The following is a 25,808-nucleotide window of genomic DNA, read 5'->3' on the forward strand; positions in this document are numbered from 1 at the left end:
GGAGCGCCTCCTTCGGAGCGCCCTCCATCGGAGCGCCCGCCATCGGAGCGCCCGCATTCGGAGCGCCCGCCTTCGGAGCGCCCTCCTTCGGAGCGCCCTCTTCGGAGCGCCCGCCATCGGAGCGCCCTCCATCGGAGCGCCCCCATCGGAGCGCCCGCCATCGGAGCGCCGCCATCGGAGCGCCCGCCTTCGGAGAGCCCGCCTTCGGAGAGCCCGCCTTCGGAGCGCCCTCCATCGGAGAGCCCGCCTTCGGAGCGCCGCCTTCGGAGCGCCCGCCTTCAGAGCGCCCGCCTTCGGAGCGCCCGCCATCGGAGCGCCCGCCTTCGGAGAGCCCGCCTTCGGAGCGCCCTCCTTCGGAGCGCCCGCATTCGGAGCGCCCGCCATCGGAGCGCCCTCCTTCGGAGCGCCCGCCTTCGGAGCGCCCGCCTTCGGAGCGCCCGCATTCGGAGCGCCCGCCTTCGGAGCGCCCTCCTTCGGAGCGCCCTCCATCGGAGCGCCCTCCTTCGGAGCGCCCTCCATCGGAGCGCCCGCCTTCAGAGCGCCCGCCTTCGGAGCGCCCGCCTTCGGAGCGCCCGCCTTCGGAGCGCCCGCCTCGGAGCGCCCGCCTTCGGAGCGCCCGCCTTCGGCTCTCATGTCCGGCAGCTGAAGGTTCCGCTGTCCAATGACCCGTCAGTCCTCTGAGAGCATCCAAACGACTGCGCGTGACAGAGGAGCCAGCGACGCCTCCAGAGCCGTGGAATCGGATGAGAGCAGCATCGCCTCGGCCATGAAAGACCTGAGGAAGGCGGGTGGGTCTCACGCACGCCATCTTCGTTTAGGATTTTCTGAACGTCTCCTTGGTGGAGCTTCATTCCACAGAATGTGACGTGTGTTTTGTCCTCAGGTTGGTACTGGGGCAGCCTCACAGCCAGCGAAGCCAAAGAGATTCTGCAGGACACCTCGGAGGGCGCGTTCCTGCTGCGGGACAGCTCCCAGAGGGACTACCTGTTCACCATCTCTGCCATGACGTCGGCAGGGCCCACAAACCTGAGGATCGAGTACAAACACGGCAAGTTCAAGCTGGACTCTGTGGTGCTGGTCAAGCCCAAGTTAAAGCAGTTTGACAGCGTGGTCACCTGGTGGAGCACTATGTCCAACTGTCCAGGACCGGCAGCAACAAGGTGCCCTCCGGCCCCCATCCCAAAACGCCCCCGCCCAACGGCACGGTGCAGCTGCTGCTGACCACACCTGTGTATACCGCCACCCCCACGCTGCAGCACCTGTGCCGAATCACGATTAACAGAGCCACGCAGCAGACCCAGGACCTGCCGCTGCCCGGCAGGCTGAAGGACTACCTGACCGAATACTCCTACCACGTATAGGCCCGCGGCCGCCGTGGACGGGACGCGTGCACGAGCAGAGATGCTGCTGATTCTGTACCTGAACAACGTGGAACCACTGAGCCCAGTCACACGACCTTCATCGGTCCTTCCTTCAGAACGTGCTCCTGCGAGACCTGATGGACCAGCTGATGTGGTCATGTTTCAGACCGTCCCCAGTCGTGGAGCTCAGTCCTGTCGGTGCTCCTCCTCCTTTCTGCGCAGCAGTTTCGGGACTTTTTGACCCAAACATCCTGGACACTTTAGGTGGGACGAGGGTGATTCCCAATGGGGGACGTTCAGCGGAACAAAGTGGAGATGCGGCAGATGGGCAGCAGCTGTGTGGAGGCTCTGGAGCAGTGGACGTTTGTCAACCGTCCCGGTTCGTCCCGGTTGTCCACTCACGCTGAAGGACAAACAGGACTGCTGTGATTCTGTGGAATATGGGACTATTCTGGAATCCAATCTAGACTGATCACACTTGCAATGTGATCTCACGGTCACCAGCAGGACCTCCTCGTGTCCCCTCGCGGTCACCAGCAGGACCTCCTCGTGTCCCCCTGCGGTCACCAGGAGGACCTCCTCGTGTCCCTCGCGGTCACAGCAGGACCTCCCCGTGTCCCCTCGCGGTCGTCAGCAGGACCTCCTCGTGTCCCCTCGCGGTCACCAGGAGGACCTCCTGTGTCCCCCTGCGGTCACCAGCAGGACCTCCTCGTGTCCCCTCGCGGTCACCAGGAGGTCCTCCTCGTGTCCCCCTGCGGTCACCAGCAGGACCTCCTCGTGTCCCCTCGCGGTCACCAGGAGGACCTCCTCGTGTCCCCCTGCGGTCACCAGCAGGACCTCTCGTGTCCCCTCGGGGTCACCAGGAGGTCCTCCTCGTGTCCCCTCGGGGTCACCAGCAGGACCTCCTCGTGTCCCTCGCGGTCACCAGGAGGACCTCCTCGTGTCCCCTCGCGGTCGTCAGCAGGACCTCCTCGGTCCCCTCGGGGTCACCAGGAGGACCTCCTCGTGTCCCCTCGCGGTCACCAGGAGGACCTCCTCGTGTCCCTCGCGGTCACCAGCAGGACCTCCCCGTGTCCCCCTGCGGTCACCAGGAGGACCTCCTCGTGTCCCCTTGCGGTCACCAGCAGGACCTCCTCGTGTCCCCTCGCGGTCACCAGGAGGTCCTCCTGGTGTCCCCTCCTGGTCGTCAGCAGGACCTCCTCGTGTCCCCTCGCGGTCACCAGGAGGACCTCCTCGTGTCCCCTCGCGGTCACCAGGAGGACCTCCTCGTGTCCCCTCGGGGTCACCAGGAGGACCTCCTCGTGTCCCCCTGCGGTCACCAGCAGGACCTCCTCGTGTCCCCTCGCGGTCACCAGGAGGACCTCCTCGTGTCCCCTCGCGGTCCTCAGCAGGACCTCTCGTGTCCCCTCGGGGTCACCAGGAGGACCTCCTCGTGTCCCCTCGCGGTCACCAGCAGGACCTCCCCGTGTCCCCTCGCGGTCCTCAGCAGGACCTCCTCGTGTCCCCTCGCGGTCACCAGGAGGACCTCCTCGTGTCCCTCGCGGTCCTCAGCAGGACCTCCCCGTGTCCCCTCGCGGTCCTCAGCAGGACCTCCCCGTGTCCCCTCGCGGTCACCAGGAGGACCTCCTCGTGTCCCCTCGCGGTCACCAGCAGGACTCCCCGTGTCCCCCTGCGGTCACCAGCAGGACCTCCTCGTGTCCCCTCGCGGTCACCAGCAGGACCTCCTCGTGTCCCCTCGGGGTCACCAGCAGGACCTCCTCGTGTCCCCTCGGGGTCACCAGCAGGACCTCCTCGTGTCCCCTCGCGGTCACCAGCAGGACCTCCTCGTGTCCCCTCGGGGTCACCAACAGAATACATTTTTAAATGTTCCTCTTCGGTTGTTCTCACTGTTTGGGGAAAAAACCTTGAATTTCCTTAAAAAAGAATTAATCTAAATCAGCTGGTGGATTAATCAATAAGTCTTTTGTGTGTGTGGACAGACCAAAAGAGGGCGTGGCCAAGAGCAGCGAGGTCATGTGTCCATATCAAAGTCTTTGCTCAGACAGAAGAGGACTTTGGACTCGTGTCCCCATCTTGCATCGATTGCTTGTGTCTTGGTGCTTCTCACCTGTTCACCTGTCGGTGGTGTGATGTTGCACTTCCTGTCTGGGCAGGAAGCCACACACCAAGCCGGCCTGGTTTCTGCCTCCAGATGTTCCTCAGGCTGTTGGGGGGATTCTCCATCTCGGGCTGTTGGATTTTGACAAAAGTATTTATTAATTGTGCTTTCTGGTACATTCTTGTTTCTAAATCAATAAACTTTTATATGGTTCTTCAGCTGATCTGACTGGTGTGTCAAACAAATTAGGATTCTGACAACCTTTTGAAAATTGATCAAAGAAACATTTTCAGTGGACAGATGAAATCAACAGGATTAATTAGCTGGGTCGACATTTTCTCGTTGGTGGCGATAAAGGAGAACCCGGAGAGGCGTGATGATCCAGGGTTACTGCTCAGAGATTAAGATTAAAAATAAAACCTTTTGGAAAAAGGATGCTTTGTTTTTGACCAGGAAGCGATTCTATCTCTTCATTCTGTAAAATAAATATTGATCAAAACCTCTGAAATCAAATGTGACAAGAAATCAACCAATGTAGTTTTATGTCTGTGAGGGTTCTCAGTCACCCAGGTGATGGTTATTCTGGTCATTCTGGTTATTCTGGTTATTCTGGTCATTCTGGTTATTCTGGTCATTCTGGTTACTCTGATTATTCTGGTCATTCTGGTTATTCTGGTCATTCTGGTTATTCTGGTCATTCTGGTTATTCTGGTTATTCTGGTCATTTCTGGTTACTCTGGTTACTCTGATTATTCTGGTTATTCTGATTATTCTGGTCATTTCTGGTTATTCTGGTTATTCTGATTATTCTGGTTATTCTGATTATTATGGTCATTTCTGGTTATTCTGGTTATTCTGATTATTCTGATTATTCTGATTATTCTGGTTATTCTGGTTATTCTGATTATTCTGGTTATTCTGGTCATTCTGGTTATTCTGGTTATTCTGATTATTCTGGTTATTCTGGTCATTTCTGGTTATTCTGGTTATTCTGGTTATTCTGGTTATTCTGGTCATTCTGGTCATTCTGGTTATTCTGGTCATTCTGGTTATTATGGTCATTTCTGGTTATTCTGATTATTCTGATTATTCTGGTTATTCTGGTCATTAGGGTCATTCTGGTAGTTGATTCACCAGAATATACTTTTAAAAAAGGGTATACAGACATCAATCAATTCCATTTATTTTTACCCAAAAATATTTTTTCTTCTTAAAAAGTAAAACCAAATGTTGCGAAGCGACAAAAAAGGAAGATCGATCGATCAACAGCTGATCGTAGTGACGTCAGAAATAAGGTTCCGCCTGAGCAGCTAAGAGGGCGGGGCCATAACCGAATCACGTGACAGACGCTGTCAAAACGTAACGTTGATATTATTCGAAATACAGCCACGGGATGCACCAAGAGTAAAGGTTACGGAGTTCGGAACAACTTCGTCCATCAAATTCGCCGAATTTTTTCGCAAAATGAAAGAAAATCTTGAAACTCTAAACGCGGGAAACATGGTTCCGCTCTTGTGTTTCACATCGGACACATTTCACAGCAGCACAAGATGTCGTGCGGCTCGTTGATTTTGACGTAAAGCGATGTGATCCGAGCTGAAATGGAGCCAGAACATCGAGCTCTGTTGCGGGAACACCGGCTGCAGTTGTCCGCGCAGCTTCTGGTCAGCGACACCATCATCCCGTTCCTGTACCAGGAGAACGTTCTGACCCGGACCCAGGTGGAGGAGATCGAGTCTCTGGCCACCAGCCGACAGAAAACTCTCAAGCTGTTGGACATCCTGCCGAACTGCGGACCTCGGGCTTTCCACGCCTTCCTCCAGTCTCTGGAGGACTTTCGATGGATCCGAGACCAGCTGCTGCTGGACCTGCAAGAGAGAGCGGGCCAGGAGTCCAGAGGTGAGGGGAACATGGTCCACAGGTGCACCACACTAACCCATTCCATTCTTTTCTCCTTGTGCCAGGCTAGCATGAACGTATCCGGTCCCAGTACAGCCAGTCCACCCACTAACAGGTTAGGGTTCTGTTTAACTCACCTTTCCTGACCCTACTAACCCTTTTACTGTTCCAGGACTTTAATCTGCTAATGAAGCTTGTTGAAGGTGACGGGTTCAAACACACATCTTAGACCTCCTCACTGGCTTCCAGCTGAAGTCTCAGGCTCAACCATCACCTGCCAGCTCCCACTGAGCTGGAGGACCAGCTGCAGGTTCTGTCCAGACACATCAGTCAATAAAGTCAAGCTGCGGTGGCACTGGGACCTTCCCAGTTCTGATCAACCAGTCCAGGACCTCGTGACCTCCCTTTGGTTGATGTTGTCATGGCTGGCCAATGAATCAGATCCGGTTATCCTGATTAGGAAGCTCCACTCTAACCCCTAACCCCCTATCCCTAACCCTAACCCTCTAACCCCTAACCCCCTAACCCTAACCCTCTAACCCTAACCCCTAACCTCTAACCCTAACCCCCTAACCCCCTAACCTCTAACCTCTAACCTCTAACCCCTAACCCTCTAACCTCTAACCTCTAACCCCTAACCCTCTAACCTCTAACCTCTAACCCCTAACCCTCTAACCTCTAACCTCTAACCTCTAACCCCTAACCCTCTAACCTCTAACCTCTAACCTCTAACCCCAACCCCTAACCCTCTAACCCTCTAACCCCCCTAACCCTCTAACCTCTAACCCCGAACCCTCTAACCCTAACCCTCTAACCCCTAACCCCCTAACCCTCTAACCCCTAACCCCCTAACCCTAACCCCCTACCCTCTAACCCTAACCCCCTAACCCTCTAACCCTCTAACCCTAACCCCCTAACCCTCTAACCCCTAACCCCCTAACCCCCTAACCCTAACCCCCTAACCCTCTAACCCCTAACCCTCTAACCCTAACCCTCTAACCCTAACCCCCTAACCCTCTAACCCTAACCCCCTAACCCTCTAACCCCTAACCCTCTAACCCTAACCCTCTAACCCTAACCCCCTAACCCCCTAACCCTCTAACCCTAACCCTCTAACCCCTAACCCTCTAACCTCTAACCTCTGTCTCTCTGCAGACTCTTGGAACTTCCCACATTCCCGTCTTCAGAGGGTCCCATCCGATCAGGAGTTGTCCAGGCTGGCGTCTCGACTCGGTGCAGAGTGGGAATCGGTCCTGCTGGATCTGGGTCTGTCCGTGGAGACGCTGTTTCGGTGCCGCGCCGATCACTCACTTAGTGCACACGGAGCGGTCCTGGCCGGTCTGGTCCAGTGGAGACGGTGTGGGGGGAAGGGGGCCACATTTCAGAGGCTGATCCAGAGTCTGAAGAAGGCAGATGTCCACCCATCGGTTCTGGGGGAAGTTCTCACCTGAAGAACTTGGACCTGAATCAGGATTAGACTCATCAGAGTAAAAGCAGAACGAGTCTGACATCACTTCCACTTCCTGTCATGCTGATAACATGTGTCCTCACCCCCCCCACACACACGCACACGCACACACACACACACACACGACTGATCATCATCATCTTTGTGCTGCCATCTTGTGGTTGGAAATTAAACCCGGAAGTTACTCTCAGGAGCAGGAAGTGGGAAGTTTTGGTGTAAATTTCTAATTAAAAATGTAAATAGAAACATCTGTTTGGTCAGTGTTGACGTGTACAGACGGTGGTGCTCGTTTGGTGTAATCTGTCCATGGTAAAGACATCACACCATCTTCTCCAGGTTGAATCTCCCCAAAAAGTCCCAAAAATTATGAGGCGGGACTTTCTGGTAGTTCCTGAGTCGAGGTTGAAGGTTAAAGGTGACCTGAAGAGCTCGGCAGAATGTGTTGCCAAATCCTTTCAATCCTGAAAGGAAACAAATGTTATTGTGTCCTTCGGGAGGCGGACCTTCTGGGATGCCGACCTTCTGGAAGGGTGACCTGGAAGGGTGACCTTCTGGGATGCCGACCTTCTGGAAGGGTGACCTTCTGGAAGGGTGACCTTCTGGGAGGGTGACTTTCTGGGAGGGTGACCTTCTGGGAGGGTGACCTTCTGGAAGGGTGACCTTCTGGGAGGGTGACCTTCTGGGAGGCGGACCTTCTGGGAGGGTGACCTTCTGGAAGGGTGACCTTCTGGGAGGCCGACCTTCTGGGAGGGCGACCTTCTGGGAGGCCGACCTTCTGGGAGGCGGACCTTCTGGGAGGCGGACCTTCTGGGAGGCGGACCTTCTGGAAGGGTGACCTTCTGGAAGGGTGACCTTCTGGAAGGGTGACCTGGAGGGTGACCTTCTGGGAGGCCGACCTTCTGGGAGGCCGACCTTCTGGGAGGGTGACCTTCTGGAAGGTGACCTGGAAGGGTGACCTTCTGGGAGGCCGACCTTCTGGGAGGGTGACCTTCTGGAAGGGTGACCTTCTGGGAGGGCGACCTTCTGGGAGGGTGACCTTCTGGGAGGGTGACCTTCTGGGAGGGTGACCTTCTGGAGGCCGACCTTCTGGGAGGGCGACCTTCTGGGAGGGTGACCTTCTGGGAGGGTGACCTTCTGGGAGGCGGACCTTCTGGGAGGCGGACCTTCTGGGATGCTGACCTTCTGGAAGGGTGACCTTCTGAGAGGCCGACCTTCTGGAAAGGTGACCTTCTGGGAGGGTGACGGTTGAGACCAGGAAGACGACCCAGCGATGAAGGCTAATGCTAACCTGCTGAGTTTGGGCCTGGTGCATCGAGCAACAGTGACATGACTGTTTGAGCGGAGCTGAGGGATGAAGTCCACAACACAGCAGGGAGTAAGACGTCGTCAGAACCAGTAGAAGTTCTCCTGCCCAGTGCTCTTCAGGATCTTCTGCACTGGACCAGTTTCAGGTGCAGGTCTGCAGCCAGTTGGGCTCAGATGATGTTTGTCACCATCAAGGCAGAGGTCTCCTGCACCGAAGCTGGTCCACCTGAGACTGATGTCATTACCCAGGATGCACGTCAGTGTCAAGAAAAATGCATGTGAAGTTAGTTTCTGGAAGTTCTTGTGCCTGAAGGAGGTGGTTGTGTAAATGATGGACTTCAGCCATTTTACCTTCTGGACTGTTGCTTTAAAAAAGATTCAGCTGATCATGTCAAAGGAGCGCGTGCACATTCTGGCCAATCAGCACCAGGATGTGGATGTGAGGAGGAGGAGGGTGAAGAAGATGCTCTATTCATCATTATACTATTGATTGCACAGCCACATTTCAAGGCCAGATGGAGGTCAGTCCTGAGGCCGACAAAACGACCAGACAAGTCTGAGAAGCCAGGCAACGGGCCAGAACAGGCTGCAGGGCCAGCCAGTCCATGGACCACCACAATCTCCTCCCCAGGGCAGAAGAGCAAAGGAGCGCCGAAGAGGGCCCACACCCCCGACCCAGGACCAGCCACGCGGGCCCACACCCCCGACCCGGGACCAGCCACGTGGGCCCACACCCCCGACCCAGGACCAGCCACGGGGCCCACACCCCCGACCCAGGACCAGCCACGCGGGCCCACACCCCCGACCCAGGACCGGCCACGTGGGCCCACACCCCCACCTGGGCACGGCCACGTGGGCCCACACCCCCGACCCAGGACCAGCCACGCGGGCCCACACCCCCGACCAGGACCAGCCACGTGGGCCCACACCCCCGACCCAGGACCAGCCACGCGGGCCCACACCCCCGACCCAGGACCAGCCACGTGGGCCCACACCCCCACCTGGGCGCGGCCACGCGGGCCCACACCCCCGACCCAGGACCAGCCACGTGGGCCACACCCCCACCTGGGCGCGGCCACGCGGGCCCACACCCCCGACCCGGGACCGGCCACGCGGGCCCACACCCCCGACCCAGGACCGGCCACGCGGGCCACACCCCCGACCCAGGACCAGCCATATATCAGAGAGACCTCAAACTTGGGCGACGTCTAAGACACGAGGAGGACACAGGACACGTCTGATGAAGACCTCTTCTGCAAGTCACAACCACAGCCACCGAGATTCCTGTCTCCATAGCAACCTCAAACACAAGCGCGAACAGGGAGAAGAGTTAGCATTAGCCAAAGTCAAGCATCCACTGTTGTAATGAAGATGCAAAAGTAGATTAATTATTAATAATTAACATCCGATCATTCTGTAATCAAGTCTAACACTGATCAGCAATACTGTCTTAATTACTCGGAAATCACTTAATTATATCTCAGTTTGAATTTAAGCGCGTTCTTTGTTTTTAAAGGGGGGGGGGTGATGATGATGATGGTGATGAAGAGCGAGGAGAGGGCGGGGCGAAGCGGCGCAGCAGCGTCTCCATCACCGCTGAGACACCGACCTCCTGCTCGTCTCCAGCCCGCAGTATGGACGGCGCGGTCCGGGCCGCTTTCTGCAGATAGATAGACCGTCGGTCGGTGCCGAACCAACCCGCTGATGACGGTTCTGACCAAGAGGGTGATGAAGGTGCTGGCAGCGGCCCGCGGGTAGATCTGCCGACCCGGCGGAGCGTCGCGCTCCGCTCCGCTCCGCTCCGCTGCTGGAGAGAATCAGCTATTGTTCGGACGCGCCGCAGACGGAGCCTGGGAGGAGCTGAGGGGCCGCGGGCGCCATGCTGCCTCCGCCGCTTCTGCCTCTGCTTCTGCTTCCGCTCACCTTCACCCAGGTAACAGCAGCGGGAGGCTGCGGCCGCCGGGGCCGCCCGCTGGGCTGCGGGGCGACGGTAGCCGCGCCGCGCCGCGCCGCGGAGCGCGTGCGCGCGCGCGCGCGTATGTTATGGATGCTTCGAGTCGGTCTGCAGAAAGTGGGTCAATCGGCTGCAGCTTCATGGTGTCACATCACACAGAGACACGCGGCAGGTCTGAGGACGCGCGTGAGGGTGACGTCGTGAAGGTGATTCTGCTGCTTTCTTCCTCAGAAAGTGTTGAAACAAATGTGGTCCCAGTTCACCCAGAACCACCATGGGGGTCACGTCCAGAGCTTGAGCAGGAGCCAGATCAGCAGTCTAAAGGCGTCTGTGTGTTTGCTCAGTCCAAAACGTCCATCAGACCAGGTTCAGGCAGCTCGGTTCTGAACAGAAGATCAATTCATCATTGATCCAAACCAGAGTGTTGGGTTCTGAACTCCTGCTGGAGAAGGAGTCTGTCTCACTCGGTTCCACTCCCATCTGTTCTGCCAATCCCCTTATCTCAGATGCTCTGGCAGCTTCACTCTGGTTCTTCTCAGCTCCTGTGAGGAACTTTCACAGGCTGTTTGGGTTTAACAGCCATTGTTTGTTGTGAAGGACCTGAAGTCCAGCACGGTGGCTGGAGACCAGCTCCGTTCCCCCCGTTAGCATTGGCAGCTGCTGCTGTTCTGTCCTTTAGCCTCATTAGTTGTGGTTCTCCATTAGCCCTGGCTGAACTGGCAGAAGCTTCAGTTGGCTGTGATATCTGAAGGACTTGGGCTGCATCGTCTCCATGGACCCGTGTAGATCACCAGATTTGGATCAGATGTTTTTTTGCCTCCCTGACGTGTTTCCATGGCGAACTTCCGGCTTCTTCAGAGATGTAATTCAGCGCTCTCCATAGCGCCCCCACTCAAGAAGCTCTCGTCCCCGTTAATGGTTACGGTTAGGTTAGAGTTAGAGTTAGGGTTAGAGAGTTAGGGTTAGGGTTAGGGTTAGGGTTAGGGTTAGAGGGTTAGGGTTAGGGTTAGAGGGTCAGGGTTAGGGTTAGAGGGTCAGGGTTAGGGTTAGAGGGTTAGGGTTAGAGGGTTAGGGTCAGGGTTAGGGTTAGAGAGTTAGGGTTAGAGGGTTAGGGTTAGAGAGTTAGGGTTAGGGTTAGGGTTAGAGAGTTAGGGTTAGAGGGTTAGGGTTAGAGGGTTAGAGTTAGAGGGTTAGGGTTAGAGGGTTAGAGGGTTAGGGTTAGAGGGTTAGGGTTAGAGGGTTAGAGTTAGAGGGTTAGAGGGTTAGGGTTAGAGAGTTAGAGTTAGAGAGTTAGGGTTAGAGGGTTAGGGTTAGAGGGTTAGGGTTAGAGAGTTAGGGTTAGAGAGTTAGAGTTAGAGAGTTAGGGTTAGAGGGTTAGGGTTAGAGGGTTAGGGTTAGAGGGTTAGGGTCAGGGTTAGGGTTAGAGAGTTAGGGTTAGAGAGTTAGAGAGTTAGGGTTAGAGGGTTAGGGTTAGAGAGTTAGGGTTAGAGGGTTAGGGTTAGAGAGTTAGGGTTAGAGGTTAGAGTTAGAGGGTTAGGGTTAGAGGGTTAGAGAGTTAGGGTTAGAGAGTTAGAGTTAGAGAGTTAGGTTAGAGGGTTAGAGGGTTAGGTTAGAGAGTTAGGAGTTAGAGGGTTAGGTTAGGGTTAGGGTTAGAGGGTTAGGGTTAGAGGGTTAGAGTTAGAGGGTTAGGGTTAGAGGGTTAGGGTTAGGGTTAGAGGGTTAGAGGTTAGGGTTAGAGGTTAGAGGGTTAGGGTTAGAGGGTTAGGGTTCGAGAGTTAGGGTTAGAGGGTTAGGGTTAGGGTTAGAGTTAGAGGGTTAGGGGTGAGAGGGTTAGGGTTAGGGTTAGAGAGTTAGGGTTAGAGAGTTAGGGTTAGGGGTTAGAGAGTTAGGGTTAGAGGGTTAGGGTTAGAGAGTTAGGGTTAGAGAGTTAGGGTTAGAGAGGTTAGGGTTAGAGAGTTAGGGTTAGAGAGTTAGGGTTAGAGGGTTAGGGTTAGGGTTAGAGGGTTAGGGGTTAGAGAGTTAGGTTAGAGGGTTAGAGGGTTAGGGTTAGAGGGTTAGAGAGTTAGGGTTAGAGGGTTAGGTTAGGGTTAGAGGGTTAGGTTAGGGTTAGAGGGTTAGGGTTAGGGTTAGAGGGTTAGGGTTAGGTTAGGGTTAGAGGGTTAGAGGGTTAGAGGGTTAGAGGGTTAGGTTAGGGTTAGGGTGGTTAGGGTTAGGTTATGGGTTTGGTTAGGATTTAGGGTGGTTAGGGTTAGGTTAGGGTTTAGGGTGGTTAGGGTTAGGGTGGTTAGGGTTTAGGGTGGTTAGGGTTAGGGTTAGGTTAGGGTTTAGGGTGGTTAGGGTTAGAGGGTTAGGGTTTAGGGTGGTTAGGGTTAGGGTGGTTAGGGTTTAGGGTGGTTAGGTTAGGTTAGGGTTTAGGGTGGTTAGGGTTAGAGGGTTAGGTTAGGGTTAGGGTGGTTAGGGTTAGGGCTTCACTGCTTCCTGACATGGTTCTGAGCAGGATTGAAACAGCTGCTCCTGTCACTCGTTTACCAATGATCTCGTCTGGATGAGTCTCCACGTCCTTTCCCAAGTGTGTGTATGCACGTGTGCGTATTTGTGTGTGTGTGTGTGTGTGTGTGTATGTGTGTGTGTTGGGCACCTCCTAATTTCGCTGAGGTATCTGAGGACGTATCACGGTCAGAAAATCCAAAATCTGCATCAGCCAGCATGAAACACGGTGGGTTGGTCTCCTAGCAACATCAGGCGTTGAATGGCAGTCGCCTGTTGCCACGGAAACACCACAGGTGGAAGTGAATGCGAACAGCAGCGCTCTAAAGGGCCGCGAAGTAAAAGATCTGGAGTTTTGGCAGTTCCGTGGTGTCACCGTGGAAACCGCCTGTAGATCACTTATCATCTAGGGACGGTCACGTGACACGTCTGGTCATGTGACATGGTTGATCCTCAACTTCTGTAAAAGAGGGAAGTGCAGGTTTAAACCACAGACGGCAGCAGTTGCTGGGATTTAGGGTTATGGTTAGGGTGGTTAGGGTGGTTAGGTTATGGTGGTTAGGGTTAGGGTGGTTAGGTTAGGGTTATGGTTAGGGTGGTTATGGTTAGGGTGGTTAGGTTATGGTTAGGGTAGTTATGGTTAGGGTAGTTAGGGTTAGGGTGGTTAGGTTATGGTTAGGGTAGTTAGGGTTATGGTGGTTAGGGTTAGGGTTATGGTTAGGGTGGTTATGGTTAGGGTGGTTAGGTTATGGTTAGGGTGGTTAGGGTTATGGTTAGGGTGGTTAGGGTGGTTATGGTTAGGGTGGTTAGGGTTAGGGTGGTTAGGGTAGTTATGGTTAGGGTAGTTAGGGTTAGGTTAGGTTAGGGTTAGGTTAGGGTTAGCTTCCAGTCACTATCGCCACTGAAGATGCTCCTCCCACAGACGGACACTTCCAGGAATTCGTCCCTGTCCACGTCCAAGCTGTCTGAAGGACTTCATGGGTCTTCCTGTGGCTGAAGCAGGTGCTGACAGCGCTTCCTGTTCCTGTACAGGTATCATGGGCGTTCAGGGCCTGGGTGAGTGAGGACGGGCGGATCATGGCAGCACTGGAGCACTCGGACCTGCAGGAGAACGCCACGGCGTACGCGGCTCAGCTGTCTGGGGACGCTCAGACGACGGTGGCTCTCTTTGCGAATGTCAGCAAAGCTTTGTCCTTCAACACGTCTCATCATGGACTCTGTTACTCTGTGGGACTGCTGATCAAAGTGGGACACACCTGGTCCAAACCAGTCAGTAGCGTACCTGTGCTCACAAGTAAGAACCAGTAATTATGGACTCATCAGTCAGGAATTGTGAACGATTGATGTTGTGTTGAGATCCTCCAGACTATTGTGGTCAGCATTCTATGCGTTCCCCCTCCTCAGAACCTCTGCCGGTCCACTCGGCACACATCCTGGACTACAAGGAGTCCCCAGAAACTGGAGTGGTGTTTGACATAGAGCCTCCCGCTGGAACCATCTTCAGCAGAGTCAACATCACCTTCACAGAAGGAGAAGAACGAAGATCGATGCTCTATAAAGGTACACCGGTTCTAAAGGTTCTGCCAGAGAAGCTCTCAGGGTTCCCAGACAGGAGCAGGAGCAGCAACAGGAAATGCCAAAAGGCTCTGATCTTCACTTTAGATCCAATAACATGTCCCTCAGGACATTTTCGACCTGGTGGGGTAACCTAGCATGTTAGCGTTAGCTAGTGTTCCTGATGTTTGAGTCACACCTGCTGTGCACCGATTTCCTGATTTTAAGGGGAAATCTTGTGTTTTAGATTTTTACCAGGGGAGGACAGTGTTCAAGCACTGGCTGCCCGGGGTGTGCTACCGGGACATCACCTTCCAGCTCGTGTCGGAGGCCAGGGTGTTCCGGAATTCACTGGTCGCACACAGTGACGTCACACACAAACCTTTAAACCATCGCACAGGTTAGAGACACACGCAGCTGACTCACCTGCCACAACAGTAAACTAGCACGAGCGAGCTAGCTGAGAGTTCAGGAATGTTTGCTAATGCTGCTGACTCCGCCCCCTCCCTTGTGTTACAGTACCCTACCCCCCTCTCAACATTTCGCATAGTATTGTTCACCTGAGCCAGAGGGTGGAGCAGGTGTCTCCGGAGAGCCACGAGGACAGCCACACTGTGTCCCAGCGAACGTCCCGACAGGCCGTCAGCGTTCCCGCCACAACAGAGCGCCCGGAGGCGGAGCTTTGGGAGGAGGGGCACGCCTCAGAGGCCACCACAGGAGCTGCCAGCCACGGTCCCTCTGAACACAGGAACATCCCAACGGGGACGGACGCTGTCAACCAGACCACTCGGGACAACTGGGCAGATCCGACCGAGCCTGTTCTGAGGGATGCAGATGAGGAGTTTGTGAACGCTGTGGTGCCGGAGTACGAAGACTCCAACGAGCCGGGCTCAGCCATGGACCTCCCGACCGAGACCTCTGTATTGGCCACCAGACCGCCGCCTCTTCTGCTGGAGTTGCGCTGGCTGCCACCGCGGCCTCCCACGAGCTACGATGGCTTCAACATCTACATCTACAGAGACGGTAGGAAAGGAGGCGGGGCTTGTTGATCTGGAACAGCTGGTGTTCCTCACCTCTTTTTATGTGCAGGTAATGTGACAGAAACCGCCAGTGTGGACGAGAACACCCACGAGTTCTTCACAGAGTTAACAGAACCCGGAACCTACCAGATTCAGGTGACCACGCTCAGTTCTGCTGGCGAATGCGAGGCCAGAGAGAGCAACCTGAAGGCCGGCTTCACCTTCTACCTCGGTGCGTTCTTCAGATATTTACTGAGGTCACAAATTAGACCCGACTGTGGTTGTTGGTTCAGAGCAAAGGTAGAATTCAGAAAATGAAGCCATGTTCCTACTTTAGCTTCCCAATCTTTCCTTCCAGGTCCGCACGTCGAGCTGTTGGAGGAGCTCCGGGAGCGTCCTCAGGCTGTCAGTGTCAGACTGCTGGACTCCAGCACCGCCGCCGTCTCCTGGGACCCGTCCTCCGAGGACCACAACGGCAGTGTGGTGTCGGTGGTGTCCACCACCTGTCTCAGGCCGAGTCCGAGGCAGCGAATGGAGAGCAGCTACTGCAGCGAGGCATGGCCACGCCCACCACCAGCACGCACGTTTACACACGCACACCTGAGGGATGCCACAGGGGAGAGGAGGTGGACTTTCACCAGCCCAATGATGATGAGCGCTGGGGTTGTTGGGCTGGGGGGGGGTTGTTGGGCTGGGGGGGGGCTGGGGGGGGGTTGTTGGGCTGGGGGGGGCTGGGGGGCTGGGCTTCATCCTAAAACGGCAGAATCAAAGGTGACGGTCTTGGTGTCAGGAGGTCCTTAATGCCCCTCCTGTTGCTGCCATCACAGGAAAACTCCACCAGTGACATCATCACGAGGCTCACCCCCGGAGCGCAGTACCGCGTGGTGGTCTACCACACCAACGGACCCCTGATCAGCCCCCCATCGGAGCCCGTTATTATCGACATCGGTGAGCCAAACGGCAGCTTGGGCTCTGCCGCTAGCTGACGTTCCTGTGCTGTAACTGTGTGTGTGTGTGTGTGTGTGTGTGTGTGTGTGTGTGTGTGTGTGTGTGTGTGTGTGTAGAGCCCACTGGTGTACATGAGCTGGCGGTGTACCCTCTGAGTCCGACGGCAGTGATCCTCAGCTGGCGGCGTCCGTATCACGTGGCGTTCAGGAAGTACGTGTTGGAGACCTTCTTCCTGAACCCCGTCACTCTGACCTCAGAGTGGACCACCTACTATGAGATCGCCGCCACTGAATCCGTCATCGCCTCAGTGGTAACATGCACACACACACGCGCACACACACACACACACGCCAACAGGAGTTGGTTGGGTGGGAGGAGCTTCTGTGACCAGTCCTGTGTGTCCTGTAGAGAGTGACTGACCTGCTGCCTGCCTGGTACTATAATTTCCGTGTTTCCATGGTGACGTGGGGCGAGCCGCCCCTCAGCTGCTGTGACAGTTCTGCCGTCAGCTTTGTAACAGGTATGACATCAGGGTGGGAGGAGCCTCTGTTCTTGAGTCAGTGGTTTCCTGCCGGTGAATAACCTGTGGCGGCCCTCAGCTCCAGAGGCGCCTCACATCTCCTCGGTGGATTATTCTCGTGGCGTGCTGTTCGTCTGCTGGACCTACGGCGAGGTCTTTGTTGACCTGTCACACTCCAGGATACTTCACTGGCAGGTGCTCGCCATCGGGAAGAAAGGACCTGAGAGCGGTTTCTCTGTGGACGTGAGTCCGTCTGCCTTGGCTCCGCCCACACTGGTCGTCTGCTGATTGATGTTCCCCTGATAAAGGAAAAGGTTCTTTCGGGTGATGGGCGATCTGTTGTGGCAGGTCATCCGCGACGTGATGCGAGCGAGCCTGCCTCTCCCTCCAGGAGACATCTACAACGTGACGGTGACGGCGTGCACCGAACGCAGCAGGAACACGTCGACACCGACCATCATCAAACTGGGTCGGCTTTGATGCCTTTCATCTGCTCTGGAAGGTTCTCTTCCACAGGGGTTTCACGGTGGGTGTGTCTACCGTCTGTTGCAGAGCCGGCGCCGCCACGATCCCTGTACGCCGTCAACGCCACGCACTCGTCCGTGACGCTGCTGTGGGCGGAGGAGGGCGTGGTCGACTATTACCAGGTCCTCTGTAGAGCCGGCGGAGGCAGAAAGGAGCTAAAGGTATCGAGAAGCTAGCATGTTAGCGCGAGAAGCTTGGTGTTCTCCGTTTGACCTGCTGGCTCCGCTCAGGTGGGGGAGCCACAGGTGTTCACCGCTCAGGTGGGGGAGCCACAGGTGGCCACCGCTCAGGTCGTGGTGGTGTCGGGCTTGATGCCGTCGTCCAGCTACAACTGCAGCATCACCAGTTTCAGCTACAGCACTCCCAGCACACCTGTGCACATCCGCATCACCACTGCTGGTGGGTACCGCTCTCATCTCCCCCGACAGCAACAACAACAGCAACAGCAACAACAACAACAACCACCTGCGTTCTTGTGCACACAGCCAAGGAGAGGAACCTGGGCGTGGCAGCCATCGCCGCTCTGGCTGTGCTCAGCGTCCTGCTCATCGGGCTGCTGCTGCTCTTCCTGCTGGTTCTCCGTAAGAAGCACCTGCAGCTCAGCAGGTGACAGCTGCCAACATCTGGAGACGCCAGCGTCCCCACGGTCGAACCCAAGCACCTCGCACTTCCTGTTCCTGTTCTCACGTCTTCACCTGTGCTCCATTTCAGGGAGTGTGGAGCTGAGACCTTTGTTAATTTTGCGTCCTTTGAGAGAGACGGGAAACTTCCCTATAACTGGTAAGCCCCGCCCCTTCCTGCTCAGTAATGAACCAATCAGAGTAGCTCTAGATCAGCTGGGGTCGTTGAGCTTTGAGCATTGACAAGATTAATATGAGAGCTGAAAGACGGTCAGTTCATCTGCTGCATCTTCATCACGAGTCTTCATCAGACGTCTGTGCATGATGTCAGCGGGGCACCTCGCCGCCGCCCGCCACCTCGTCCTGTCCACATTCCCAAACAGGTCACACTCACCGCTCAAATGTCAGAATCTCAGCAGCATTTTCTGGTAAAATGGGTTAAATCATCAATCACTAGCTGAGTCGTTCAGATGTCATCACTCAGTTATTGATCCAATTAATAATGTGTAAATAATTGAACAGTTTATTGGTCTTGTTGATCAATTATTGGCTGTTATCGTCGATAATAATAACCAGTGTTATTAGCTTCACATGCTTCTAACTGCTCGTCATGGCCCGGTCACATGACCTGCTGTCACTGCGTGGCGCTGCTGGAGGCGGCGAGCGACCTGCGTGATGCGTTGGTGTTGCGCACTAATGACGCCTGTACTAACGAGGCTGCGTGTTGTCGCCCCCTGCTGTCTCTCTCCTGTCTGTGTTTGGACCTTCAGGCGAAGGAGCATCTTCGCCTTCCTCACCCTGCTGCCGTCCTGCCTTTGGACTGACTATCTTTTGGCTTTTTATATTAATCCCTGGTAAGTAAACACCTGCTGGCCAGAATGGGGAACTGCAGCGAGCATGTGATTGGAAACCAGAACCAGAGCTGGTCTGAACAGGTTCTGGAGCTTTCCTGTTGTCAACAAATCTGAAGCACTGCCAGCAATGGGGTTATCGGCCCGGCTGGCACCCGGGCCCGGCTGTGAGCCCGGCCCGGCTGGCACCAGCCACCAAATGGACCAGGCGAACTGAGCAGCCCCAGTTCTGGTTCTGGACACTTGCAAGAGGGCGCCATTCTAAAGAGCAGCAGTCGGAGGTGGCCGCTCAGGTCAGAAGGGGGCGGGGCTTCACACACGTTCATACATGAGATTTGTTGACAAACAGAAAAGGGAAATTTGGGGAGACACAAGGCTGCTTTAGTTTGGTGGGAAACAGGATGTACTCGTGTAGCATGATGCTAGCACCATGCTAGCACCATGCTAGCACGATGCTCGTCGTGCATGTGCAGTGCACGGCTACCTTTGGAGCTGTTCTCTGGGTTCTCTGTGGGAGAACATGTGACGCCACTGACGGAAAGTCAGATTGCAAAAAGCGGAACATTTAATTTGTCTGAATATTTAAAAGAACCAGAAAACAAAAGGACAAGAACCTCGGAGAACCTCAGAGAACCTCGGAGAACCTCAGAGAACCATGGAGAACCTCAGAGAACCATGGAGAACCTCGGAGAACCATGGAGAACCTCAGAGAACCTCAGAGAACCATGGAGAACCTCAGAGAACCTCAGAGAACCATGGAGAACCATGGGGAACCTCGGAGAACCATGGAGAACCTCAGAGAACCTCGGAGAACCATGGAGAACCTCAGAGAACCATGGGGAACCTCGGAGAACCTCAGAGAACCTCGGAGAACCATGGAGCTGCCACGGACCGTGTGTTTTACTCGGGTCCGAGCTGCTCCAGCGCTCTGCTGTGATTGGTTGACTGGAGATAAAGATGCTGATGTTGGTGAAGAGTTAAAGTTGTTCCAGACTCCTCAAGAAGTGAGAAACCTGTTTGCTTTCTCAAGGTGGTGAGAACAAGACCTTTCAGGTCTCAGTGGTCCACCTGCTGGGTCGGTGCTGCTGTTCTTGTTTTACGCCGCGTGTTGGAGAAGTGCTGCCACTTCCTGTCCTGCTGCTCCTCTAAACTATCAGGATACGACCCCGTGTTGCTCTCCCATGCTAACCACGCCCACTCCAGATCACACTAGGTCACTCCAGATCAGATCACTCCAGGTCACTCCAGATCCCACTAGGTCACTCCAGATCATTCCAGAGGCCACTAGGTCACTCCAGATCCCACTAGGTCACTCCAGATCCCACTAGGTCACTCCAGATCGGATCACACTAGGTCACTCCAGATCCCACTAGGTCACTCCAGATCACTCCAGCTCCCACTAGGTCACTCCAGATCAGATCACTCCAGGTCACTCCAGAGGCCACTAGGTCACTCCAGGTCACTCCAGATCCCACTAGGTCACTCCAGATCAGATCACTCCAGGTCACTCCAGATCCACTAGGTCACTCCAGATCCCACTAGGTCACTCCAGATCAGATCACTCCAGGTCACTCCAGAGGCCACTAGGTCACTCCAGATCAGATCACTCCAGGTCATTCCAGAGGCCACTAGGTCACTCCAGATCCCACTAGGTCACTCCAGATCCCACTAGGTCACTCCAGCTTCATCCTGAACTCAGCAACTCTTCCTGCTTCCTCCTGCAGGACCAAGACCAGTTTAAAGAAGCGCAGGCTGACCAGGTAACCAGACGCTCTACTAGCAGGACCTGTGACCTCAGGCAGGGGTCAGGGTCAGGGTCAGGGGTCAGGGGTCAGGGCCCCTCTTCACTGTTCTGTGCTTTTTTTCTTCGTTTTCAGTCCAGTTCAACTCGACGACTTTGAAACGTACTTCAAAGAAATGAGCAAAGACTCCGCCTACAAGTTCTCCCTGCAGTTTGAGGTCAGTCGGAACGTAGCCGGGTCAGTGACGGTCAGTAACGGTCAGTGACGGTCAGTGACGGTCAGTAACTGTCAGTAACTGTCAGTGACGGTCAGTAACTGTCAGTGACGGTCAGTAACTGTCAGTGACGGTCAGTAACGGTCAGTAACTGTCAATAACGGTCAGTGACGGTCAGTAACGGTCAGTAACTGTCAGTAACGGTCAGTGACGGTCAGTAACTGTCAGTGACGGTCAGTAACGGTCAGTAACTGTCAGTAACTGTCAGTGACGGTCAGTAACGGTCAGTAACTGTCAGTAACTGTCAGTGACGGTCAGTAACGGTCAGTAACGGTCAGTAACTGTCAATAACGGTCAGTAACGGTCAGTAACTGTCAATAACGGTCAGTAACGGTCAGTAACTGTCAATAACGGTCAGTAACTGTCAGTAACGGTCAATAACGGTCAGTAACTGTCAATGACTGTCTGTAACGGTCAGTAACGTCAGTAACTGTCAGTGACGGTCAGTAACTGTCAGTAACGGTCAGTGACGGTCAGTAACGGTCAGTAACGGTCAGTGACGGTCAGTAACGGTCAGTAACTGTCAGTAACGGTCAGTAACTGTCAGTGACGGTCAGTAACGGTCAGTAACTGTCAGTGACTGTCAGTAACGGTCAGTAACGGTCAGTGACGGTCAGTAACGGTCAGTAACTGTCAGTGACGGTCAGTGACGGTCAGTAACGGTCAGTGACGGTCAGTAACGGTCAGTAACGGTCAGTAACGTCAGTAACTGTCAGTGACGGTCAGTAACGTCAGTAACTGTCAGTGACGGTCAGTAACGTCAGTAACTGTCAGTGACGGTCAGTAACGATCAGTAACGGTCGGTAACGGTCAGTGCTGCTGGTGTTCAGGAGCTGAAGAGCGTCGGTCTGGATCTTTCCCATGATGCCGCAGACCTGCCCATCAACAGACCCAAAAACCGCTACACCAACATCCTGCCCTGTGAGTCACAAAGCATTATGGGATGTGCGTCCCACTGGGGCGGGTTAACCTCACCCTAACCTCTGAATGTGCCAAATGTCCACAGACGACTTCAGCAGAGTCCGACTGGTGTCGCTGCACAACGACGAGGGCGCCGACTACATCAACGCCAACTTCATCCCCGTGAGTCCCCCCGACCCCCCCGACCCCCCCCTGCAGCGCTGTGGCGTGGTCCAGCTCTCCACACGGTGTGTGTGTGTGTGTGCGTGTGTGTGTGCGTGTGCCTGTGTGTGTGTTCAGGGTTACCGACGTGCTGAGGAGTACATCGCCACCCAGGGGCCGCTGCCAGAAACACGGAACGACTTCTGGAAGATGGTGCTGCAGCAGAGGGCGCCGATCATCGTCATGCTGACGCAGTGCAACGAGCGCCGCAGGGTGAGTTCCACCTGAGCAGGGCGAGTTCCACCTGAGCAGGGCGAGTTCCACCTGAGCAGGGCGAGTTCCACCTGCGCAGGGCGAGTTCCACCTGAGCAGGGCGAGTTCCACCTGCGTAGGGCGAGTTCCACCTGAGCAGGGCGAGTTCCACCTGCGCAGGGCGAGTTCCACCTGAGCAGGGCGAGTTCCACCTGAGCAGGGCGAGTTCCACCTGCGCAGGGCGAGTTCCACCTGCGCAGGGCGAGTTCCACCTGAGCAGGGCGAGTTCCACCTGCGCAGGGCGAGTTCCACCTGAGCAGGGCGAGTTCCACCTGAGCAGGGCGAGTTCCACCTGAGCAGGGCGAGTTCCACCTGCGCAGGGCGAGTTCCACCTGCGCAGGGCGAGTTCCACCTGAGCAGGGCGAGTTCCACCTGAGCAGGGCGAGTTCCACCTGCGCAGGGCGAGTTCCACCTGCGCAGGGCGAGTTCCACCTGAGCAGGGCGAGTTCCACCTGCGTAGGGCGAGTTCCACCTGAGCAGGGCGAGTTCCACCTGAGCAGGGCGAGTCCCACCTGCGCAGGGCGAGTTCCACCTGAGCAGGGCGAGTTCCACCTGAGCAGGGCGAGTTCCACCTGCGCAGGGCGAGTTCCACCTGTGCACCTCCTCCTCCTCTCAGGTCAAATGTGACCACTACTGGCCCTTCACCGATGACCTCATCATGTACGGCGAGATCAGCGTGGAGATGTTGTCGGAGTCGGAGTCGCCCGAATGGACCGTCAGGAAATTCAGGCTGGGAAACGTGAGTGAGGAAAAGTGTGCGTCCCCCAGACATGACCCCTAACCCCATCCTGGTCCCTCCCTGCAGGCGGATGAGAGTCGGGACGTCCTCCACCTGAACTACACGTCCTGGCCCGACCACGGCGTCCCCACGGTCAACGCCATCGAAAGCATCCTGCAGTTCGTCCACATCGTGCGGCAGCAGGCCAACAGGACCAAGGAGCCGATCGTGGTCCACTGCAGGTGGCTCGGACACAGCAACATTCACTCTTGTCTGGCAGCCATTTTAACACAGCATTAGCATGCTAGTCACGTCTGACACAGTTAGCATCCACAACATTAGCAACACGACTACCGACAGGATGACGACAGTAACCTGGTCATGCTAACACTCCTGTGTTCGCACGCCGCGCTCCTCTAACGCTAACGCTAACGCTAACGGGCTGTGTGCAGTGCGGGAGTCGGCCGGACGGGAACCTTCATCGCGCTGGACCGTCTGATGCAGCACATCCGAGAACACGAGTTTGTGGATATTCTGGGGATGGTGTCGGAGATGCGCTCGCACCGCCTCTCCATGGTCCAGACCGAGGTGACCTTTAACGTGACGGAACCGTTGCTGAGGTGTTGCGGCCGGGCCGTCTGACCGCCTGTGTTCCACCTGTGTGCAGGAGCAGTACGTCTTCATCCACCAGTGCGTCCTGCTGATGTGGCAGAAGAAGAAGCAGCAGCAGTCCATCACCTCTGAGGTCGTCTACGAGAACGCCAGGAACACATAACGGCGCCGCCTCGCCCACCAGTGAGTCTGATGTCTGCCGCCCCCTGCTGGCCAGGCCAGAACTGACGTTAAAACAACAGACAATTCATGGACGCAGACCTTTGAGCCGTCCAGTCGGAACCTGCTGGGCTCCGATTGGACGGCTGCGCGGTGACTCCAGTGACGCTAACCTCTTGTCTTTGTCGTGCAGGCCGACCTGAACAGAACCAAGAATATCATCTTTTTAAAGAAACGTATGAATTCATTTACAACTGTTCTGATTGAGTCTGAGCGCGATGGGATGGAGCTTCACGGACGGGCCGACGCTCAATCCTGACCATCGCTAGGTGGGAGGAGCCTGAATAGGCGTCACCTTTTCTTTCCTCTAATTTAGCACTCATTAGCATTTAGCTTTGTCTGAATTAACGACGCGTTGTTTGAGCTCATGAGAACAACCTGCTTGAACGATCGCTGATAAAAATGTAAAAAATGCTCAGAAAACACCAGACGTCTCCAGAACACGGTCCATGTTTACAGTTCTGGTTCTGCTGCTCTCGACTGCCAAAATCAGCCAGAATCAGAAGAATCGGAACCGGGACCCGACGACCCCTCGAGAGGCTCCGACCAGAATTCCTCTTGAAACAACTCAAAATGTCTCAAATGTAAAAGAAAATCTCAAAATGTTGCAACTTTCCTGCCGACAGAACCGACACGTCACAGATTTGGATCAGTTGGAGATCAAATGCGACATTTTTAGAGTTTTGGAACCTGGAGTTTGTTTGTTTTTTAATAACTTTCTTTTCAAAAAAGATTTTCTACTGAAAATTTGACTTGAAGGACAAAAATGGAGCACATTTGTCAGAATGTTGACGGATCAGACGAGAGCGACCCGGACCGGACGCACGAGGTGTGAAAGTGTTGCCAAACAAGATGCCAACGTTTCGGAACCTTTCCTCAAAAATCATCCAAATTCGCTTCAGTAAAAAGTGGGCGATGCGTTTAAGGGTCGTGGGACTTTTTAACTGCACCTGGGGGTGGTCGTGGCTCTCTGAAAGGTTTTTCACTGTTAGATATCAAAGTTCTGTAAATAATGTTTGTACTCGTGCTGCGTTTCCTCTTCATGACGACTTTATTGGGAGGAGATCTGATTCTCTTCATCTGTGAATTCTTTTGATTTGAGCCAAAAGTTCCGTCCTCAGGACATTTGTGGGTCCGAAGGCTCGGAGAAGCTGCAGGACGTCACCGGCTTCGTGTTTGTCTGCTCCGTCGTGCCATTATTGTGAAGTTGTCACTCAGTTTTCTGAACGATTTGAACGCATCACTGTCACAGTTTTTGTGTTTAAATGAAAATAAAATAAAATAAATAAAGTTGCAGTTGAATTTGTCGTCCTTCATGTTTCCAGAAAACCAGTTAAACCAGTGAGACCGTTGACAGTCTATGTTGGGGACGTCGTGCACAGACGCTCTCTGGTTTAGATCACATTTATCTGATAGATCCCAGTTTGCTCATGTCCATGGTGTTCCCTCCTCATACAGTAGGGTTAGCCATGGAGTTCCTCAAGGTTCTGGACTTGGACCAATCCTCTTCTCCTTGTCCATGCTTCCCTTAGGGAACATTATTCGGCAGCATGGGATAAATGTTCATTGTTATGCTGATGACACTCAGCTCTATTTATCCATGAAACCAGAGGAGACAGAGAAGTTAGTGAAGCTCCAGACCTGTCTTAAAGACATAAAGTCCTGGATGTCTTCAAATTTCCTCCTCCTTAACCCAGGAAAAACTGAGGTCATGGTGTTTGGTCCTGAACCTCTCAGGGATAGATTAGATCACATGATCACTCTAGATGGTATCTCATTAACATCTAGTCTCTCTGTGAGGAATCTAGGAGTAACTTTTGATCAAATCTCTCCTTCAACTCCCACATTAAATTAGTCTCTAGTGCCTTTTTCCACCTGAGGAACATCTCAAAGATCAGGAAGCTACTGACCCACCATGATGCTGAAGTTAGTCCAGCATTTGTTCCTTCCAGGCTGGACTATTGTAATTCTTTATTATCAGGGGGTCCAAACAACTCTTTAAGAAGCTCCAGCTGATCTGTCCCCTGCTGGTTCAGGAGTTTCAGAGACCATTTTGATTGTAAGACGCTAAATAAAGATGAAACTATATTTTACAGATTATTCAGAGGACAATGTGGAACCATTGGTCATGTGATAAACTTAAAGATTTGCTGAAATTTGAGAAAACTTCGAGTATTAGCTTATGAGGCTAATACACATTAGCTAAGAAATGTTAGCATAAACACCCATGTGGTGACAGCAGAAAAGCCAGAGAGCAGGA

General features: G+C 54.5%; 3 protein-coding genes and 2 long non-coding RNA genes across 16 annotated transcripts; 3 read left to right on the forward strand and 2 right to left on the reverse strand.

Moving 5' to 3' along the window:
• The first annotated feature begins 266 nt into the window (after positions 1 to 266).
• socs2 (suppressor of cytokine signaling 2) lies at positions 267 to 1,920 on the forward strand. Its single transcript, XM_057022541.1, is given in 3 exon segments — positions 267 to 788; positions 884 to 1,108; positions 1,111 to 1,920. Coding segments are annotated over 3 exon segments (603 nt in total). The 5' UTR covers positions 267 to 661; the 3' UTR covers positions 1,362 to 1,920.
• On the reverse strand, positions 1,771 to 2,398 carry LOC130519269 (uncharacterized). 2 transcript variants are annotated; one of them, XR_008948275.1, is made up of 4 exons: positions 2,296 to 2,398; positions 2,133 to 2,198; positions 1,969 to 2,034; positions 1,771 to 1,904 (listed from the first exon to the last, which is right to left on the reverse strand). It is a non-coding gene; the product is annotated as an uncharacterized LOC130519269 (long non-coding RNA). The 2 variants fall into 2 exon arrangements; XR_008948274.1 differs by having other exon boundaries at positions 1,808 to 1,937.
• Positions 2,399 to 4,830: 2,432 nt separating this feature from the next.
• cradd (CASP2 and RIPK1 domain containing adaptor with death domain) lies at positions 4,831 to 7,072 on the forward strand. Its single transcript, XM_057021855.1, has 2 exons — positions 4,831 to 5,358; positions 6,514 to 7,072. Exons 1-2 carry the CDS (start codon positions 5,061 to 5,063, stop codon positions 6,807 to 6,809), a joined length of 594 nt encoding a protein of 197 aa, XP_056877835.1. The 5' UTR covers positions 4,831 to 5,060; the 3' UTR covers positions 6,810 to 7,072.
• A 2,231-nt stretch (positions 7,073 to 9,303) lies between these two features.
• ptpro (protein tyrosine phosphatase receptor type O) lies at positions 9,304 to 24,850 on the forward strand. Of its 6 annotated transcripts, none has more exons than XM_057021836.1 (27): positions 9,304 to 10,064; positions 13,605 to 13,866; positions 13,977 to 14,132; positions 14,374 to 14,526; positions 14,646 to 15,149; positions 15,216 to 15,377; positions 15,504 to 15,700; positions 15,973 to 16,093; positions 16,210 to 16,403; positions 16,502 to 16,613; positions 16,693 to 16,856; positions 16,962 to 17,082; positions 17,166 to 17,299; positions 17,369 to 17,537; positions 17,624 to 17,744; positions 17,850 to 17,918; positions 18,529 to 18,612; positions 20,334 to 20,369; positions 20,487 to 20,568; positions 21,456 to 21,546; positions 21,632 to 21,708; positions 21,826 to 21,960; positions 22,616 to 22,738; positions 22,805 to 22,959; positions 23,170 to 23,305; positions 23,385 to 23,512; positions 23,682 to 24,850. In XM_057021836.1, exons 1-26 carry the CDS (start codon positions 10,011 to 10,013, stop codon positions 23,490 to 23,492), a joined length of 3,720 nt encoding a protein of 1,239 aa, XP_056877816.1. In that variant the 5' UTR covers positions 9,304 to 10,010; the 3' UTR covers positions 23,493 to 23,512; positions 23,682 to 24,850. The 6 variants fall into 6 exon arrangements, with proteins under 6 accessions (XP_056877816.1, XP_056877818.1, XP_056877820.1 ...); XM_057021838.1 differs by having other exon boundaries at positions 17,399 to 17,537; XM_057021834.1 differs by lacking the exon at positions 9,304 to 10,064 and adding an exon at positions 10,138 to 10,291.
• On the reverse strand, positions 19,098 to 19,616 carry LOC130518920 (uncharacterized). 6 transcript variants are annotated; one of them, XR_008948174.1, is made up of 4 exons: positions 19,474 to 19,598; positions 19,384 to 19,433; positions 19,264 to 19,353; positions 19,098 to 19,233 (listed from the first exon to the last, which is right to left on the reverse strand). It is a non-coding gene; the product is annotated as an uncharacterized LOC130518920 (long non-coding RNA). The 6 variants fall into 6 exon arrangements; XR_008948177.1 differs by having other exon boundaries at positions 19,264 to 19,323; positions 19,374 to 19,403; positions 19,474 to 19,556; XR_008948176.1 differs by having other exon boundaries at positions 19,264 to 19,413; positions 19,484 to 19,616.
• Positions 24,851 to 25,808: the final 958 nt, after the last annotated feature.

Source organism: Takifugu flavidus, chromosome 22 (genome assembly GCF_003711565.1).
Source record: "Takifugu flavidus isolate HTHZ2018 chromosome 22, ASM371156v2, whole genome shotgun sequence".
In the NCBI taxonomy this organism is placed as follows: domain Eukaryota; kingdom Metazoa; phylum Chordata; class Actinopteri; order Tetraodontiformes; family Tetraodontidae; genus Takifugu; species Takifugu flavidus.

Coding starts and splice junctions, on each gene's coding strand:
- cradd (XM_057021855.1), top strand. CDS start 5,061: ATGGAGCCAGAACATCGAGCTCTGTTGCGGGAACACCGGCTGCAGTTG. Junction 5,359..6,513: donor AGCGGGCCAGGAGTCCAGAG/GTGAGGGGAACA, acceptor GTCTCTCTGCAG/ACTCTTGGAACTTCCCACAT.
- ptpro (XM_057021834.1), top strand. CDS start 10,175: ATGGATGCTTCGAGTCGGTCTGCAGAAAGTGGGTCAATCGGCTGCAGC. Junction 16,857..16,961: donor AGAGCGGTTTCTCTGTGGAC/GTGAGTCCGTCT, acceptor CTGTTGTGGCAG/GTCATCCGCGACGTGATGCG. Junction 20,370..20,486: donor AAGAAGCGCAGGCTGACCAG/GTAACCAGACGC, acceptor CTTCGTTTTCAG/TCCAGTTCAACTCGACGACT.